A 19,465-nucleotide genomic window follows, 5' to 3' on the forward strand; every position below is an offset into this window, starting at 1 on the left:
CTGACGTTCAGAGTTAATTCATCAAGATAATCAGATGCCCAGACATCAGCAAAAATTTAAAAGCTATACTAAGAAACAGGAGATATGGCTCAGTCAGGGGGACAAATTAAAACTACAGAGGAGACACAGAGTTTAGAACTATCTCTTATATCAATTCAAGGAGATGAAAAAAATATGTATATAGAGTGAAAGGATATTAAAAAGATAATGTGTAAGCATAAAGAAAAATTTTAAAGTATTAAAAGAAACATAGCAAATTATGAGATGAAAGGCACACTGATGGAGATTAACAATATACTAGAGGCATACAACAGCAGCTTTGAACAGGAAGAAGAAAGAATCAGTGAACTAGAACTTAGGACAATCGAAATCATATAGTCAGAAGAACAGATAGAGAAAAGAATAGAAAAAATTGAGCAGGGTCTCAGGGATTTGAGTGATAGCATGAAATGCACAAAAATGTGTGTTATAGGTATCCCAGAAAGAGAAGAGAAGGGAAAGGGGACAAAAGAATATTTGAGAAAATGATGGCTGACAATTTCCCAACTCTTATGAAAGACATAAATATACATGTCCAAAAAGTACAAAATACTCCAAACAGAGTAAATCCTCATAGACCTACTCTAAGACACACACTAATAAGAAATTCAGTTGCCAAAGATAAAAAGAGAATTCTGAAAGCAGCAAGAGAAAAGCTATTTTTCACATATAAGGGATCCTCAATAAGACTAAGGGCCTATTTCTCATCAGAAAACCATGGAGGCAAGAAGACAGTGGTATGATACATTTAAGGAATGGAAAGAGAAAAACTGCCAACCAAGAATTCTGTGGATGGCAAAACTGTTATTTAAAATGAGGGAGAGTTTAAAACACATAAACAGAAACTAAGAGAGTTCAGCAACAAAAAACATGGCCCACAAGAATTAGTAAAGGGGGTTATGTAGTTTGAAAGGAAAAGACAAGAGTGTGGCTTGGAGTAATGAGAAGAAATGAGGACCATCAGTAAGGGTAACTAAAAGGGTAAATGCAAAGCCCAATAGTACCATATCCTCAATATACAACTCTACTCTTTAATTCCTCTAAGAGTCAGAATACAGTTGAAAAAGAAAAAGCCGTATTTCCTGATAATGGACATGCAAAATATAAAATGGTAAAGTGGGACAAAAACAACATAAAGAGGGGAAACAGGAATATTGAAGTAGGGAATGTGTATGCTGTTGAAGATAAGATGGTACCTTTTCACATTAGAAGGTTATAGATCAAGGTTGTATAATATAAACTCCAGGGTAGCCACAAAGAAAATATTAAAAAATATACAGAAACAGAAATGAAAAAGAGACCAATCATACATCACAAAAGCTCAACTATACAATAAAGGAGATTGTAATAAAGGAAAAGAGAAGCAAACAAATATATATGACATACAAAAACCAAAGGACAAAGTGGATGAAGTAAGTACTGCCTATATAGTAATAACACTGAATGTTAATGCAGATTGACAGAATGGATAAAAAAGCATGATCCAACTATATGTTGTTTACAAGATACTCACCTAAAGACACAAATAGGTTGAAAGTAAAAAGATAGAAAAAGGCATTCCGTGCAAATAGTAACTAATAAAGAACTGGGGTAGCTGTACCAGTATCAGACAAAATAACTTTAAGTCAAAAGCTGTTATAAGAGACAAAGAAGGAGATTATATATTAATAAAAAGGGCAATCCTCCACAAAGAAATAACAATTGTAAATATTTATGTACTACCCACAGTGCCCCAAAATATATGAGACAAGCACTGGCAAAACAGTTGGGAGAAATAGACGCATTTCCAAATATAGTTGGAAACTTCAATAAACCACTCTCATCAATAGATAGAAGATCAAAAAGGAAACAGAAAACGTGAATAATATGATAAATGAACTAAACCTAACAGATATTTGTAGAGTATTGCACCCCCAAACAGCAAGATATACATTCTTCTCAAGTGCACATGGATCATTCTCCATAATAGACCAGATGTTGGGTCGCAAAACAGGTCTCACTGAATTTGAAAAAACTGAAATTATACATAGTATCTTCTCTGACCACAAGGGGATGAAGCTGGGAATCAATAAGAGGCAGAGAACTGGAAAATTCACTAATATTTGGATGTTAAATTACACACTTTTAGCTTATCAGAGTATCGAAGAAGAAACTGCAAGGGAGTCAGTAAGTATCTTGAGACAAATGAAAACAAGAACATGACACATCAAAACGTATGGGAAGCAGTGAAGGCAGTGCTGAGAGGGAAATGTATAACCCTAAATGCTCATGTTAAAAAAGAAGAATGAGCTAAAATCAAACACCTGATTGCACATTTGGAGGAAATAGAAAAGAACAGCAAACTAATCCTAAAGCAAGCAAAAGGAAAGGAATGACAAAGATAAGAACAGAAATCAATACAATTGAGAATTAAAACTATGTATATACAGAACATTAACAAAACCAAAAGTTGGTTCTTTGAAAAGATCAATAAAATTGACAAGCACTTAGCTAGACTAACAAAGAGAAAAAAAGAGCGAAGATGCAAATAAAGAACCAGAACCATAAAATTCCTGGAAGAAAATGTAGGGAAGCATCTTCAAGATCTTGTGGTAGGCAACGGTTTTTTAGACTTCACACCCAAAGCGCAAGCAACAAAAGAAAAAATAGATAAATGGGACCTCCTCAAAATTAAAAACTTTTGCACATCCAAAGACTATTATGAAAGTAAAAGACAACCTACTCATTAGGAGAAAATATTTGGAAACCACATATCTAATAAGGGTTTAATAGCCAGAATATATAAAGAAATCCTACAACTCAACAATAAAAAGAAAAACAGCCTAATTAAAAAATGGTTAAAAGACTTGAATAGAAAGTTACCCAAAGAGGGTATACAGATGGCTTAAAAGCACATGAAAGGATGCTCAACATCCCTAGCTATTAGAGAAATGCAAATCAAAACCACAATGAGATACACCAACTAGAATGGCTGGTATTAAATACCAGAAAATTACAAGTATTGGAGAGGAATTAGGGAAATAGGCCACCCTCATTTATTGCTGATGGGAATGTAAAATGGTACAGCCTCTGTGGATGACAGTTTGGCAGTTCCTCAGGAAATGAAGTGTAGAATTACCATATGAACTAGCAATCCTGATACTAGGAATATACCCCAAATAATTGAAAGCAGAGACTTGAATAGATAATTCCACACTGAGGTTCCTAGTGACATTCTTCACAATTCCCAAAAGACGGAAGCAACCCAAATGTCCATCAACTGATGAATGTTTAAGCAAAATGTGGTATTTACATACAATGGAATTATTATTCAGCCATAAAAAGCAATGAAGTTCTGATGCATGCGACAACATGCATAAACCTTGAAAACAGTACGTTGAGTGAAATAAGCCAGACACAAAAGGACAAATATTGTATGATCGCACTGATATGAACTACTTATAATAAGCAAACTCATAGAGTTACAATCTAGAGTAAAAGTTACCGTGAGATAGATTGGGGGTAGAGAATGGGAAGTTGATGCCTAATTTGTACAGAATGTCTATTTAGGTTGATTGTAAAGGTTTGAAAATGGATAGTAGTGATGGTAGGACATTATTGTCAGTATAATGAACAACACTGAATTAAATATGTGAATGTGGTTAAAAGGGAAATTTTAGGTCGTATATGTTACTAGAATAAATACTAAAAGATAAAGCCTAGGACTGTGTAACTCAGTGAACCCTATTGTAGACGATAGGCTATAGTTAATAGTACAAGTTCAAGAATGTTCTTTCATGAATTATAACAAATATATGACATTAATACAAAGTGTTAATAATAGGGTGTTATATGGGAAAATATACCTAATTGAAACTATGGATTATAGTTAATAGTGGTGTTTTAATATTCTTTCATCAGTTGTAACAAAGGTATCACACTATTGCAAAGTGTCAACTATAGGTGGTATATGGAAATGCTGTTATTTTTACATGATTTTTCTGAAACCTACAACTTCTCTAATTTAAAAAAAATAATAGGACAAATATTGGGTGTTTTATAAGAGGTGATCCATGTAAATCTCTTCACGAAGTGCCTAGAACATAGAATCTCTCAATACATTCTGTTTCCTATTATTAAAAAATAGGAAAAATATTTCAATTATAAAATTGTGCTATTAAAAAAATTTTAAACATGTAAATACTGAAAGAGGAAACGAAAATGACCTGTAGTCCATCCAAATAAAAGCACCATTAAAATTTTGGTTTTATACACCATTCAGTTTTTTCAGCATTTTATATAGTCCCTGCCACATAATAGTTATTAATAAATATTAGAGAAGGAATAAGTGAATGAATTAATGACTGAATGATTACAGAATTTTTTAAACAAATATTAGTTCGCACTATACCTTTAGCTTACCAATGCACTCGGTATTCTCATACACTTTCCTTTTAATAGCTGCATCATATACATGTCTATAAAAGGAGAGTAACATTTTTTGAATTAGCATGTCATTGCTGCCAGTGCTTTTGCACCACTACAAACCTCTTTCGGATCCCTAAAAGTCCAAAATGTCTCACAGTTGGAAGCAGTACAGTTTTCCAGCCCTAACTTCTTTTGCCCTTGTCCCCTGACCCCACAACAACTTCTTTCTGTGAAATTCTTTTATCATTCCTCAGAAACACAAGGTCTTTTATTATGTGGTCCTTACAACACAGTCTTCCCTCTGCCACAGGTACCCTTACTGCTTCTCCTTCCTGTGAACACTCACACAGCCTTCCAGATCAACTCAAAAGTTTCTCTCCTGGATTCTTCATCACAGCAACCTTTAGGAGCTAGCATAAATCACATAGAATAAGTCACCTCCTAGAAATCAAAACAACTGTATTTTTAAGTCAATTGAAAAAGAAAACAAAAGCATTTGACTGGTGCAAGCAGCCAGAACTGTAGACAAGATTATTGCCTTGTTTTCCTATTTACAGGAATAAACAGTCTAAAACAGCACATTCTCTTCTCTTCTCCAGGAAACGGTGGCCTTTAATTCATCTCTTTTGAGACCTCGTGTGATTGGAGAATGGATTGGTCGAGAAGAAAATGATGCTGACCCACTGGCTGCTGAAATGCTACAGCCCCCCATTCCAAGAAGTAAAAATGAACAGTGGGAAAGTGAAGATAGTAGCTCTAGTCCTGCAGGAAGGTGAGATGAGATGTCTTCTAAGATTCTGCATATTATTATCATTAAAAAGTAGACAAATAAATCCAAGTGCCTGATTTTGATCAAATAACTTCACAGTTTTATAGAGAGAATTATATTGGGCCCTACATAGGATAAGAATTATTTTCTCAGTTTTAAAACTAAAAGATTAATAGACCTGCTTTTGAGTGTTGTGTTTAATGTTTTTCTTTGCATTAGTACTATGTGTTTGCTACTTAACCTGAACAGAGAAATAATTTGAATAAGTCAACTGTCGGTCAAAAGCTGCTATAAAAATGTACAGGGAGTCAATGGCTGTTAAGAATTTAGGAGAGAGGACTTCTATGTGCCAGAGAGATGTGTTAGTCAACAGGCAAAATAAAGCTATTAAAATAATGGAATATATGAGGTGTAGGTAATATGGAATGTAAAGATAGAGAAACTATGATTTAGAACCATTTAAGTTTACAGTTGGTAACTATGATTGAATATAAATATTTATATTCTCTTTGTTTAGTTTTTGAAACTGTTATAATTTGAGAATTTGAAAGTTCATACTTCATTCTCTTCAGTTGGATCTGTTGTGCTCAAAATGATAGGAGATTTTCCTTAATCATAGTGGGGTTAATGTTGAAATGTTCAGATCATGTTTACTAGAAAAAGTATATTCAGAAGATCTTTTTTTTTTTTTTTTTTTTTTTTTTTTTTGGTAATACCAACTACACTGAGTAAAACTCAAAACAAAAAATGAAATTTCTGCCAGGAAATTGCAGTGAAAAGGCATATGTAACAGATGACTTATATAAGATTGAGAAAACAGATTTACATACTTATAAATTGAAATGTGACAGGAGCTAAAAACTTTCTGTGTTACTTAGCTGACCAGCTGTTCCAGTTTGCTAATGCTGACGTTATGCAAAATACCAGAAATGGATTGGGTTTTGTAGTGGGGGTTTATTTGGTTACACGATTACAGTCTTAAGGCCATAAAGTGTCCAAGTTAAGGCATCAACAATCGGTTACCTTCACTGGAGAAAGGACATTGGCATCCAGAAAACCTCTGTTAGCTGGGAAGGCACGTGGCTGGTATCTGTTTGCTCCCAGGTTGCATTTCAAAATGGCATTCTCTAAAGCATCACCTTTCAATAGCCGTCTTCAAAATGTCTGTCTCAGCTGCAACTTCTCTAAAATATCACTCTCAGTTGCTCTCCAAAGTGTTACTCTTAGCTGCTCTGTTCCTTCTGTCTGTGAACTCCCTTATTAGGACTCCAGTGATCCAGTTAACACCCACCCTGAATGGATGGGGTAACACTTCCATGAAATTATCTGATCAAATGTTTCACTCACAGTTGATTGAGTCGCATTTTTGCGTAAACACTCACTCAAAGAATTCCAATCTGATTGACACTAACATGTCTGCCCCCATAAGATTGCATCAAAGATAATGGCATTTTGGGGGACATAATACATCCAAACTGGCACACCAACACAGAAGAGTTTTTCTTATGTATAATATAGCCACAGTATCTTGGTATTTCCTATGTTAAATTGAGCAGCTCACAACCAGTAACTATTCTTTCTCAAGGATAAAATTGTAATTTTACAATGTAATAGCTTTCAGGGGTTATTTGCTTTAACTTACCACTTGACTGGAGGGAGGGAATTTGGAATACTCATTAATGTGCTTCAGGCATATTGAAAATTGATTCTGTTTCCATGAGAAATAACTTTTAAATTATTTAAATAGTTTGTGTCCTATATAAGGAGAAGAGAATCACCTTTTTTAAAATCCATTTACCTTCTTCTGTGAAATGCCAGATCAGTTTCAGCTGTTAGTGATGGTAATTTTATTTTTAATACCAGACTTATGAAACCTACTAGACTTTTATTTTTATTCACTGGTAGATCTTTAACTCTTAAATATAAAATAGAGATGTCAACTTTCATTTTGCTTTCATTTAGTTATAGTAATAATCAGGTATTTATTGAAAATGTTAGTGCTTCTATTTTCTTCCTAGCTTCGGTGGACTCTTCTTCCCTCTTGATTACCCAATAAAGGGGGAGAATATATTCTACATTTCTGTCAAGTCCTTTACCCAGAAGACTCAATCTGTGAAGATTTTTCTCAAATTACTTGTTTTGAAAAGTTTTTTCAGTTTTATTTTTCTCTATCTTTATATTGTGAGTTGAGGTATTAACTTATGAAATGAAGAAAGTGTTGAAATCATGCCCACATGCCCCTTTGGAGTGGGAAGAATACATGCATATCTGAATTAAATTTAAAGAACAGCAATAAACTATGGATTAGTATCTGCATTTTTTCCATTTTCAAAACAGGATTTCTTACCCCTGAATTTATACCAGGGACTCTCAAAGAATTCACCTTGATTTGGATGAATTAGAAAGGGATGGGGAGAAATTTTTAAATGTCCACAGAGTTTGTAATTATACTATTGGCTTTTGCCCTCAAATAGTGAGCTTGTACTATGATTTAACAGTCTTAAACATTAAATGACTAAATTATATTCTAGACTTCTGAAGAGAAAACAATTTTTTAAGCATGATGTTCCATTTCTCTATTCCCCACTGGGGCTCATAGTAGCTTGTCAATAGACATCTTTTGAATAAATGAAGAAGGCATGTAGATGGCTGCCAATAGACATCTGTTAAGTAAAGCTTATTTGCAAAAAGGATTTTTTCTAGTGTGTCTTCACTTTTTTTGCCACTTGTTCTCAGTTTTTCCTATTGTTTATTGCTTAAGTCTTATTTCAATTGCTGTTATTATAACACTCCATCTTTAGTTCATAGTCCACTTTCCCCTTCACATAAAATAATACCTAGCAGATAACTTGGATTTTCACCATTAGATTTGAGAGAATTTAATAAATGGCATGATAAATCTTGAGAATCTTATAGGTGGAAACTTACTTGAAATTTTTTTTCTTGGAGCATTTTTTCAATGACATACCTTACCCAAACTCTCTGCCTTAGGTCCCCAAATACATCATTGAGGAAAAGGGTCAGCAACTTTGGTACACATAGCTGTCACCTGAAGCTTTAAGTGCTGGTTAAAACAAAGGCAATTATGAGGGAAGTTTGGAAAAACTAATGGAATAAAGGAAAAGTTACTAACATGGGGCTTATGGCCCCTACATGATTTCTGGATGGACTTCAAGAGATCTGTGATTCTTGAAATTCTGCACATAATGTGTATATGTGCATATGGACATTTTTCTGCCACATTTTTATTAGATTCTCAAAGAGGTTGTGAATCAAGAGAGTTTAAGAAAGAAAATGAAAGCATTTAAGCAAGAAAAGGAAGAAGGAATCAAAAGAGAGAGGTGAATATGTTGTGAAAGATTACAGGCATTCTGCCATGACTTGTTCAGCCATTAGTGGAAGAGCATTTACTTTCATTGTACACTTAAGGTTAATGAAAATAATCAAACATTTATAATATAAATGTAAAAAAATTTGAGTTTAATAAGCCTATATAATCTTATTTTAATCCATCTTAATTAGAGTTTGCAATAGCTGGAAAATGCATTTCCTACAATTACTTGCTAAGTCATAATATGAATTGGTACATAGGCTCATCAAATCTTGAAAGCCTAATGAAGCTCCTCTAAATCTGATCTACCTTATTAAAACACGAATAATATTTACACATATTGTAGATCTGGTGAATTGGCTTTATTTGTTGAGTATTGTTACTAGATTGTAAATATACCATAAAATGAATAGAAAATTTTACAGCTTTCAAATATATATCAAATATTAAAGCAAAAACTAAATTCACTTCTCATTGTGAAGTTTTCTTTTTTCACTAAAGCTAATAATTATTACTTCTGAAACATCAGTAAATTAAGCCTGCAAATATCCCCCTTCCTCATAGAGCTTGCATTCCATTGGCAACAAGCAACAGACAATAAATAATTGGATATACAAATATATGCCATAAATTCAAATAGTGATAGTTTCCTTGATTTAAAAAAAAAAAAAAAAGGCCTGGATAAGAAGGGAGTAGATGGATGAGACATACTATTTTGCATGAGGAGGACAGAATAAAGAAATAAACCTAATGTCAGATTTGGCTGTTGTGGGCATGATAGGTAATATGTAATACACACAGCAGAGACTAACTCAAACTTAGTAATTCAGGAATATTCTAACAAAAAAAATTTAACTGTAAAATATGTTGATTCATCAAAAATGAATCTGCAATGGAATCAAAGAACAGAAGCCTTAAAAATATCTAAAACGTACAAAAATTATATCCCATGTCTCACAGATTTCTCTTTGAAGCTAGAAAATATCTAACTAAATCAAACGTTTATTTCAGAAAGGTAATGAAGAGTCATTTTGATGTGTTCAAAATTTGCTCCTGGAATGTTCAACCAGGATGAACTTAAACATTTATGAACAGAGGTGATGGTAGCATGTTGTGAGAATAACTAACAGTGCCGAATGGTGCGTAAATGTGGTGGGAAGGGGAAGCTCAGAGTCATATATGTCACCAGAAGGAAAGCTGTTAGTCAAAAGATGGGAATGTATAAAACTGAATCCTATGGTGGGCAATGTCTGTGATTAACTATACAAATATTAGAAATCTCTTCCATGAGCCAGAACAAATGTATGACAATACAACTAAAAGTTAATAATAGAGGGGAATATAGAGAAAAAATATATACCTATTGCAAACTATATACTACAGTTAGTAGTATTTCAATGTTCTTTCATAAACAGTAACAAATGTACTATACCAATACTATGAGTCAACAATGGAGGGGGGTGGTTAGGGATATGGGAGGATTTGAGTTTCCTTTTTTTTTTTTTCCTGCTTTGTCTTTATTTCTTGTCTGGAGTAATGAAAAGGTTCTAAAAATTGAACAAAAATTAATTGTGGTGATGGAAGCACAGCTGTATGAGGGTACCGGGGGCAATTGATTATACACTTTGGATGTTTGGATAATTGTATGGTATGTGAACAATCTCAATAAAAATTAAAAAAAAAAATTGCTCCTGTATGTTTAAGATTTTTAATTATTTAGGAAATACATATCCTAATCCAAATAATATTTTTATGAAATAATGGTTCTAATGAGCGGGCAACATTTTGGATTTAATTTAGTGACTAGGTCTCCTAGCTTGCACTGTATCTTGATAACCAAACCATGCAGTTAAATAAGATTAGAGAACATATCAACCCTCATGAAATGGTCTTAGTCATTGATGATTTGTAGGAGTTATGCTTTATTATCTAACATTTGTTCCTCATCTTCCACATCCATGTGTATATGGTTTTCTTGTGTTTCGCTATCAGTCTTCCTATTTTCCTGGATTTCCATATCTCTCAGGTTGAAAGACATATATCTATTTAGATTGTTTATTGTATTTATTTATGTCTGCCCAAAATGAGGTTCAGAAAGAAAAAGTGAGTTTGTTAAAGAAATATTTATTGAGCATGAACTTAAGGTAATGTACTAGATACTGGTTGAGACCAACATGAAACAAGTAATCCTAGATTCAAAGTGCTTGCTTTAAATTAAGGAGAATGACAAGGAAATATGTCTTATTATCTGCATCTCCATGTCTACAATGCCTGGTAAATAGTAGGCACTGAATAAATATCTGTTAAATTAACTAATAAAAATATCACGGTTAGACATGTAAAAAAAACCAAGTCAGAGCTCTTATGCATAAATCAAAATGCAACAATGATCATGAAACGTTTTATGACCTGTTCATCGAACAGGGCCTTAAATGGAAGGAGAACCATTTTATTCTGACTGGAATCAAGAGAAAAAGCACAAGTTCTTTCTAGTAGGCTTTTATGATGAACCAAACAAAGTTGGGAGATATTTTAGGATGGAAATCATCCATATTTTCACCAGAGAGAGCACATGGGGTCAGATAATTTTAATACTTAGCAGTTTGTATTTATTGTGAAACCAAAAGGAGAAAGATCAGGAACATGGGGAGAGTGGGGTCAAGTTGCAGACTCAGAAGGAGGCTTCTCGGGAGGCAGATCACCTGCCCAGTGGAGGGCTTCTGCTTTAGACTGTCCCTTTCCATCTAATCCTGGCTTAGAAGTTACCCTTTTAGACCAAAGCAAGATGAATTTCTAGGGTATACTGATATCAAATCGAAATATTAAGTACTATTTCTTTCATAAGGCCTTGTTTGTTTGTTTGTTTCATTTCTTTCTGCGATGGATTTTATGGTTCAATAAGAGGCATACAGGTATCTAGGATGCTGCCCATTGTGTTCTTTGTGCACAGAATGGTAATTACTACCACTGAGCAGTGCCAGGCACTCTATTATTATCCCTGTTTTAGGAATGAGGAAACCAAATCCCAGAGTGGTTAGATCACTTCCCCAAGATTGTCCTGCTCCAAATTCTGTGCCCTTAAATGCTTTGCTATAACACCTGTCCTCAAGAGGAGTTCAAAGAATCCCTTTTTTATTAAGATTTAGGTTCCGAAAATGAATAAGAGGGGATTCAGAATCCTGATGTCTCTTAGAAAGGCTTCAAGCCCTACTTCTTCATCTCACTCATCAGTCTGCATTGACTACTTCTTCCTTGCAGTCCTCCCAGTTAGTGCTATTTTCTTTCTACAGTCCTTGGGCCATAGGGCTGGAGAAGTTGTAGGTGTCATCCTTGCTCCTCATTGCTGCTTTTAGGCCAGGCTCTCTCCATCTCCCTAAAAGTCTCCAGTTTAAATTTTGTATTGTCATTCTGTGGCAAACTACCACATCTACTTGTAGCAATAGTTTACCAAGCCGCAGTCATTCCCGCCTTTCCCTGAAGATATAAGCATCTAGCTCACTTTTACTCTCCCAGCACTATTCCTATCTCGGTGAAATCAATATTAGCATTGGTGATTCTTCCCAAAACCTAGCCTCTTTACTCTGTTCCTTCTGACTGCCAGTGATCTTGACTTCCACCCTACTTGAACCACTCATTCTGTCTATCATATCCTAGACTTTGTCATTGTTAACTGCACATCTGAAATCTCAATTTCAGGCATCTCATTCTCTGATCACCCCTTCCTGCCTTTCTAGCTCCTTTCTTCTACTGTCTGACTCTAACTGAGACCCAAAATACAGATTCCACCAAGATGTCATTGTCCCTCATCCCCCTTGTTCCTTGTTTTCCTTCTTACCCAACCTTTATTCCCTGGCTCATCATTACAGTCAGTCCCTTGGATATACCCTCAGCTTCCTTCTCCTCTTTTTCTTTGTTTTACTTTCTTGTAAAACTCTATCCTGTTTAAATAGAACTCTTTGCCTGTTCTGGGGCTGAACCAGCGTAGGCTCGAGGAAAACACACGACCACACTGGCCAGGTTCATTGTGAATCCATGACCACTGAACTCCATGTGTTGACCACAGTGTTACTGCATTTCCTGGTCCCTTCACTTGTCCATTTTCCTAAAGGATGAGTTTATACCTTTCCCTCTCTTTTAACCTCCCACACATACTCCCCCATCCTCATTGTCAACTGATGACCCTGCTTCCTATTTCATGAAGAAAATAGCTTCAGTGAGAAAGAGAACCTCCTCAGGCTCCCTCTCAGCCTCCTGCTCTGGGAATCCGCCAGCATCTGTGCCCACGCCCTCCACTGTTCTGTGATCATGGGTAAACTGTCCATGCTCGTGCCAAAGGCAGTCCTTCCCCTCAGCGCTAAGCCCTCGTCCGCTCTCACCTATGGCAGGACAACGACTTCTCTTTTTAGCCTGCATCACCCGCTCTCCTAGATCATTCCCATCAGGGTAAAAGCATGGTGTGATTTCTCTATCTATAAGGGGAGCCTCCTTTGACTATTATTTTCATTGTTTTTACGATGAAACTCTTCAAAGGAGTTATCTGTGTTCGTTGTCCCCACTCTGCCTTTTCTCAGTCTTTTCCAAATAGGCTTTTATTCACCACCCCACTGAAACTGCCCTTGTCAGTGAGTTTAGATGACCTCTTGGAAGTGTCCTCCATGACCTCTGCCTTCCTAAATTCCAATATCAAGTCTCAGTCCACATTTTATTGACCTAGCAGCACTGTTTAAGGGCCTGTCTTCCATTCCTTTATTCAAATATTTTCCTCACAATCTTCATCTGTAACTGTGAAATTTGAAATGCTCTGAAAACTGGAATTATTTTCATAACTCATTTGTTAGCAAAGCCTGATCTGAACTCAACTGAGTTTATAGAGTTTTATCCCCCTTATCCCCTTTAATTAGAATGCTGATACATAATGCTGTAGAAATTGTGATGTTTTTGATAAGACCCCAAATTCCACGGAAGGTGTTATATAATTTACAAATTTTGAATTGAAACACAACAAGCCCTGAGAATTTCAAAGAACTGATTGTGGACCTGTTGTAGAATTCTAAATTTAGATTTGGGGAGATGTACTTTTTAAAAAATATCCTTTATTCTACTAAGTTTTTGGTACACATTGTTCATTTTAAAATAACCAGTGTTTTATAGGAATAAAAATGGATCTTTCACTTGTACTTATTCATATAAAATATTTTTCCATAGAATATATATTACTTTTGATTCAAATTATTAATTTGTAAAAATCCTCTGTATATTTAAGTATATGGTGAGTAGGAAAAAATCCATTTTCAGAATCTCCATAAAGCATCTTCTTAAAATAATATTTAGAGATTTACTATTTATTCCTAAGGGGGAAAGATGTGCTGGAACTGTAGCTTCTTCTCATATGAAAACTGAAATGGTATATTTTATGAAGTATAGAATATTATAGAATATAGATGTTAGATTATTTTTAAGTTTACAAGATAAAATATAAAGTTATAAAGGAAGATTTAATTATCTGATTTATTCAGCAAACATTCATAAATAGAATTATATGCCAGACACTGTTCTACACATTTTAACTCATTTTGTGAAGCAACCTGATAATGTCAGGTACTTTTATAATCTACATTTTACAGATAAATAAACCGAGGGGAAAGGAAGTTAAGTAACTTGGCCAATATCACCTATCTTGTACCTGAACTATGTTCATTTGTCATTCAAAACAGTATTTGCGTTGTTTCTCTTAATCAGTAGTTAACGGAGCTAAGGTTATAAATGGATATCATTATTTTAAATAATTTGACTAAATTAATCTAGATGTAAATTCTAGTTTAGTATGTATATCCATCAGCTGAGAGATCCATAATAAAATTTTGTTTTGTTTACTTCTCCATGAATAAAGTTGGTCAAGGACAGATTTGAAATTATTGTATTATTTCTCAGTTTAAAAGACAGAATGAAAAGATGCAGAAGACAGATGCTATGGCAAGAAATTGGGGCTAAAAGAACACAAAATGAACTTCTCAAGTTGCAAGTGAATATTTATGTTTATCTCTGTTATTGAAGTATGAAAGTAATTTTCTATAACTATATGGAATTGTATTCATAGTTACCAAAATAAAGATAAATATTTGTATAAGGAAGGATGCGTTTTTACGTCTTAGCATCAGTCCCTGTTTAATTCAAGGACCCAGTTTGGAATAGAAGTTAAAATAGAAATAAATGTTGATGAAGGGATACTTAATTTTTCCCTTGTTTTTGTTATCCACAAGTCTTTACTTTGAAACGAGTAGTAATATGAGTATCCATATACCCTCAACATACATTCAACAATAATTAACATTTGCCATCTTTGTTTTACCTCTTTATGACCTATGATCTGTCTATCATCATCTACCTTATCATTTCACTGTACTATCTGAAGATAAGTTATAGATACTTTAACATGTTACTCTTTAATTATTTAGCATGCATTTTGAAGAACAAGGACATTTTTACATAACCATAATATCATCATACCCAAGACATTTAAAATTATACCACAAAGTTATCTGATATAGAGTCCATATTCAAATTTCTCTAATTTTTCCAGTAAGATCTTTCAAGGATATTTATATATTCATTTGTTTCTGTTTGATCCAGGATCCAGTGAAGGATCACATGTGGAGTTGTCAAGTCTCATTAGTCTTTTTTAGTCTAGAACAGTTCTTTGCCTTTTGTTTTCTTTTATGTCATTGCCATTCTTGAAGACTATAGGTCACATATTTTGAAAAATGTCTGAAGTCTGGATTTGTCTCATTGTTTCCCAATGATTAAATTTAGGTTAATAAATTTTTGCCAGAATTTTACATAGTTTATTATGTATACTTTCTCATTGCATCATATCAGGAAGAATATAAAGTCTGTTTGTTCCATTATTGGTGATGCTAATTTTAATCACTTGGTTAAAGTGGTATCCACCAGATTTCTACATTGTAAAGGTACCATTCACCCTTTGTAAATACCAAATAATGTCATTTCGGGGTTGGAAAAGATAGCAAGACTCAATTCTCCCTGTTCCTCCCCACTAAGTACAATAAAAAACCCTGGAAATAAAGCAAGGGGCAACCAAAGGAGAACTGTAAAAAGTGTAAGAAGAAGGTAGGACCTAGTAGAAGCTGGCTGGCTGAAGTAGAAATGGAAATTTTTCCTTTTCATCCTTTTTCTATCCCTTTCAGTCCAGGCTGGCTAGTTAGTGGTTCTGCTCATAAAATTTTTGCAAAAACCTTGGCTTTGTATGCAGTTCACAGGGGTCCAAACCATCAGATAGAAATTCTTTCTACAGATCCTTCCTGGATAGCTGCACCTCCAATCCTTGACCTCCACTGAAATGGCTGACTGGAATAGTGTTCACCCACACCCTTGTTAGCAAAAGGTTGTTTGGTTAAACCCTTTGCTTGGAGCCCTATCCTCTGGGAGCTCACTTCCCAAAAGCTCAAGGAGGTTCCTGATAGAGCCACTTCTGGCCCTAGTCGCAGAGCACATTATCTGAATAGGTCAGAATTTTCCAAGCCATCAATGTCTGGTTTCTTTATGCTTAAGAGTTCAGTTCTCAGTTTATCCATTTCCTCTCACATTTTACTATAAGCTGCAAGGAGAAGCCAGGCTGCACCTTCTACAATTACCTTGGAAATCTTTGCTAAATATCTAAGTTCATTGCTTACGAGTTCTACTTTCAGTCCAACATCACAATGCAATTTTGCCAGGTTCTCTGCCGCTTTATAACAAGGATCACTTTTCCTCCAGTTTCCAATAACATTCATCATTTTCTCCTAAGGCTTCATTGGAGGTACCTTAAGTCTTTTTCTGTCAAGCACCTCACAGTTTTTCCAGCCTCTACCCATTATCCAATCAAAGCCATTTCCACATTGAGATATTTGTAATAGCAGCATCCCTCCAAAAACGTAGTTTCCTGGGTACTAAAACAAACACGATGCAGTGGGCTGGCTTAAACAACAGGACTTTATTGGAAAAAATTCCCGATAATTTCCTAGCTGCTGAAAAACACCTTAACTTTGAGGTGAACTAGTGGTTGATCTTTGCCACTAGTGACTTACAATGCCACTTTGCCATTTCTAATCTCAACAGTCATGTTGAACCTGGTACCACTATTAAGGGAGCTTGAAATTATCTGCTTTGTGTGCTGAAATTTATCTGGTTGTTTCTTAACAAGTTTCCTCTGGGTTTTGGCCTGGTAGAGGTAGGGACAGCATAAGTAACCTCCTCTCTTTCTCATTTGCCTTCTTAAATTATATAAATACATAATATATATAATATTTCCCCTTCCTATTTGGGGGCGATTTCCTCTACATCATGCCTTTCTCCTTCTTGATGTGACATTTGCCCTCACCTTTCTTTTGTAATATATGAAAAGAAATCAGATTATAGAGAAGAGAGAAACTTGGAAGAATTTTTTTAGCTGTACTTTGCTGCTATGCGGGTTTGTGAGTTTTCTTCTTCAGTCAGACACCATCTTGGGAAGTGGAGGGAGAGAACCATGGAAGACTGAGTTTTTACACAAAGCAGCCTGGGCTTACCAGAAACACCACTTTACAAAGAATCTCTTAGACTGCAAGAAACTGAAGCGTATTTATTAATTCTGCTTCATCTTTCTGTCTATCCATTTACCCTCAGGCAGCATGAACAGGACTAGTGAATACATTTATTTTTGTTATAGGAATTAAAGTTTATTTTGAAAATCTTATTGTATGATATTAAAATGCCTACCTCATTACATGTGTTTTGCTTCACATGCATTTATTTTTTTAAACCGATGATATCATATAATGGTTTGGGCTTTCTAGCTTCTCTTAAAATCAGAAACTCCATTCATTTCTGTTCTGCCAAGTGGATGTAGAGGTTTTCCAGTTTGCCATATTTCTCAGCCACACTCACTTAGGGTATTGTTGATGCTGTATCCTTGGAGAAAATCTAGTAATGCGTCCATAAATTTGCCTAGCGAAACAACTGAATATTTGTAGATTTTCTTTTCTTACCGCAGCTAATTGATGATGTCATCTTCATTGAAAATTAACATTTTAACCTTTCCTCAGCTTAAAGATGGAGCCGAAGACTAAAGGATTAAAACAGCAGCAACAACAACATAAGAAACTTCTGGCAGCAATGCTCTCTCAAGATTCTTTTGACTCCATCCCCAGTCCCACCCCATCTGTAACAGAAGAAGATATTGACAATGAAGATGATGCAATGGAATTGCTGGGTAATTTTAAAAGTTAATAATTTCTCTTTTTTCTTCTTCTCTGGTATTGTAAAAAGGTGTAATTATTAAGAGGTTTTAAAAGTTTTGAGTAAGTTTTGTCTTAAGGGAAAGAAAACATTTAATATATCGTTTATTTACATTAAATTTTCATGAAGTTGCATGTAAGAACCAAGTTCAATTTGAAATAATCTAAGCATGTGAAGTATTTACTAGACTGAACTTTGTGCTTTGTATATGCAGCACTTTACCTTATGATTATTTAATCAAGTTTTATTGTATGTGCAATTGTGATAAAAATTCAAGTCTGTCTGCTTTATTCTGATCATAATTGCTTTCACCACATTTGTCTATAAAATGTTTCCAAAGTATTCAGCCCTCATCCCAAAGTATCTCCCTTTTTATTTCATTGATGCTTTAGAAAAATAGAATAAAATTTAAAGGAGTAGATAGTAAACTAAGTTTTATGTCTTCCATAAATGGCAGGAAATTTTTTGGAGATTCCATAGTTTTTACAGGCCCATTGTTTTCACAAAAATCTTGTTAAGATTGTATATGTAGGAAATCTTTTTATATCTTTCAATGAAGTAAATTTATTTTTTGGTTCATCAGCTACGTCTTCTTGGTAAATTTTTTTAATTGAATTTCCCTTATGAAAACCAATTTTCTGAAAGAAGGAAATGAAATTTCATTTCAGAGAGTGATCCATATATAAAATAATGTGTTTTTAATTAGGTGATGTCAGTTATTCTATTACAAATGATTAGAACAATTTTAAAGTAATTTGTAACAATATATGTTGTGTTTTAGCTGAAAGAGAGTAAATAGTATAATTACTTGAAAGCTTCAAATAAGTTTAACCTGTAGAGTGTGGAGTTCCAGGAAAATACCAACTTTTTCTAAATATCATTTTTTCTAAATCATATTCCTGGGTTTTAAATGTTAATGGCAATAAAAGACTGCTATTATAATAAATTATATAGTCTGAATTCTTAGGCTTACAGAGATATTATGTAGCCTACAATAGAAGGTGCCATTTAGTTGATTATAGCAGGTTCACTCATGTTTTCTGGTGGTATAACTCCATCCATTCCTGTGTCGATGAGACTGTATCATGGCATTTTCACTATATGTTGTTTTGTTGTTGCTGTTCTAGAAAAATCAAGTCTGGGTGTTTTTTAAGGAATCTCATATCCCTGGCTCCAAATCCTTACCATGGCAGATGTGCCAGATGTGGCCATGATCCCTTCATTCAACGTCCATCATTCAACTCATTTACCGAGCTCTTATGATACACTAGGCACTGTGCTCCATCCTGGGCACATAAAAATAAAATAACCATGGTCTGTTTGCAGGAAGTTACATTCTAGTGTTCAGGACATTAATGTCTATACTTTAATAGTGTTTGCTTCGTATGTTAATTGAATTAAGTGCACAGTGTACATAGAGATGACACTAATGCAGAAATTGGGGACGGTGATCAGGAGTGTTTCCGAGAGACTCAGGTGAGTCCTGAAGGATAGGTAGATGTTGACTTAACAGACGGAGTGTGTTCAGTACACCGTTAGGTTTGCTTCCGTAGCTAGGGACTGTTTTGCACTTGTGCTCTGTGACTGTGCCTTCAAGTTGTTCCTCTGCCTTGGTCAGTGACAGTTTAGGGGTAAAACCTTGAGCA

General features: G+C 34.6%; 1 protein-coding gene across 7 annotated transcripts in view; it reads left to right on the forward strand.

Moving 5' to 3' along the window:
* Positions 1-19,465, forward strand: part of C14H8orf34 (chromosome 14 C8orf34 homolog) — a 480,113-nt gene that overhangs the window by 214,352 nt on the left and 246,296 nt on the right. For all 7 annotated transcript variants that reach the window (XM_037803247.1, XM_037803243.1, XM_037803245.1 and 4 more), the window contains 2 exons: positions 5,046-5,218; positions 17,627-17,793. In XM_037803247.1, the coding sequence (XP_037659175.1) occupies positions 5,046-5,218; positions 17,627-17,793 (340 nt within the window). The remainder of the gene's footprint in view (positions 1-5,045; positions 5,219-17,626; positions 17,794-19,465) is intronic.

The sequence above is a fragment of the Choloepus didactylus genome, chromosome 14 (assembly GCF_015220235.1).
Source record: "Choloepus didactylus isolate mChoDid1 chromosome 14, mChoDid1.pri, whole genome shotgun sequence".
In the NCBI taxonomy this organism is placed as follows: Eukaryota; Metazoa; Chordata; class Mammalia; order Pilosa; family Megalonychidae; genus Choloepus; species Choloepus didactylus.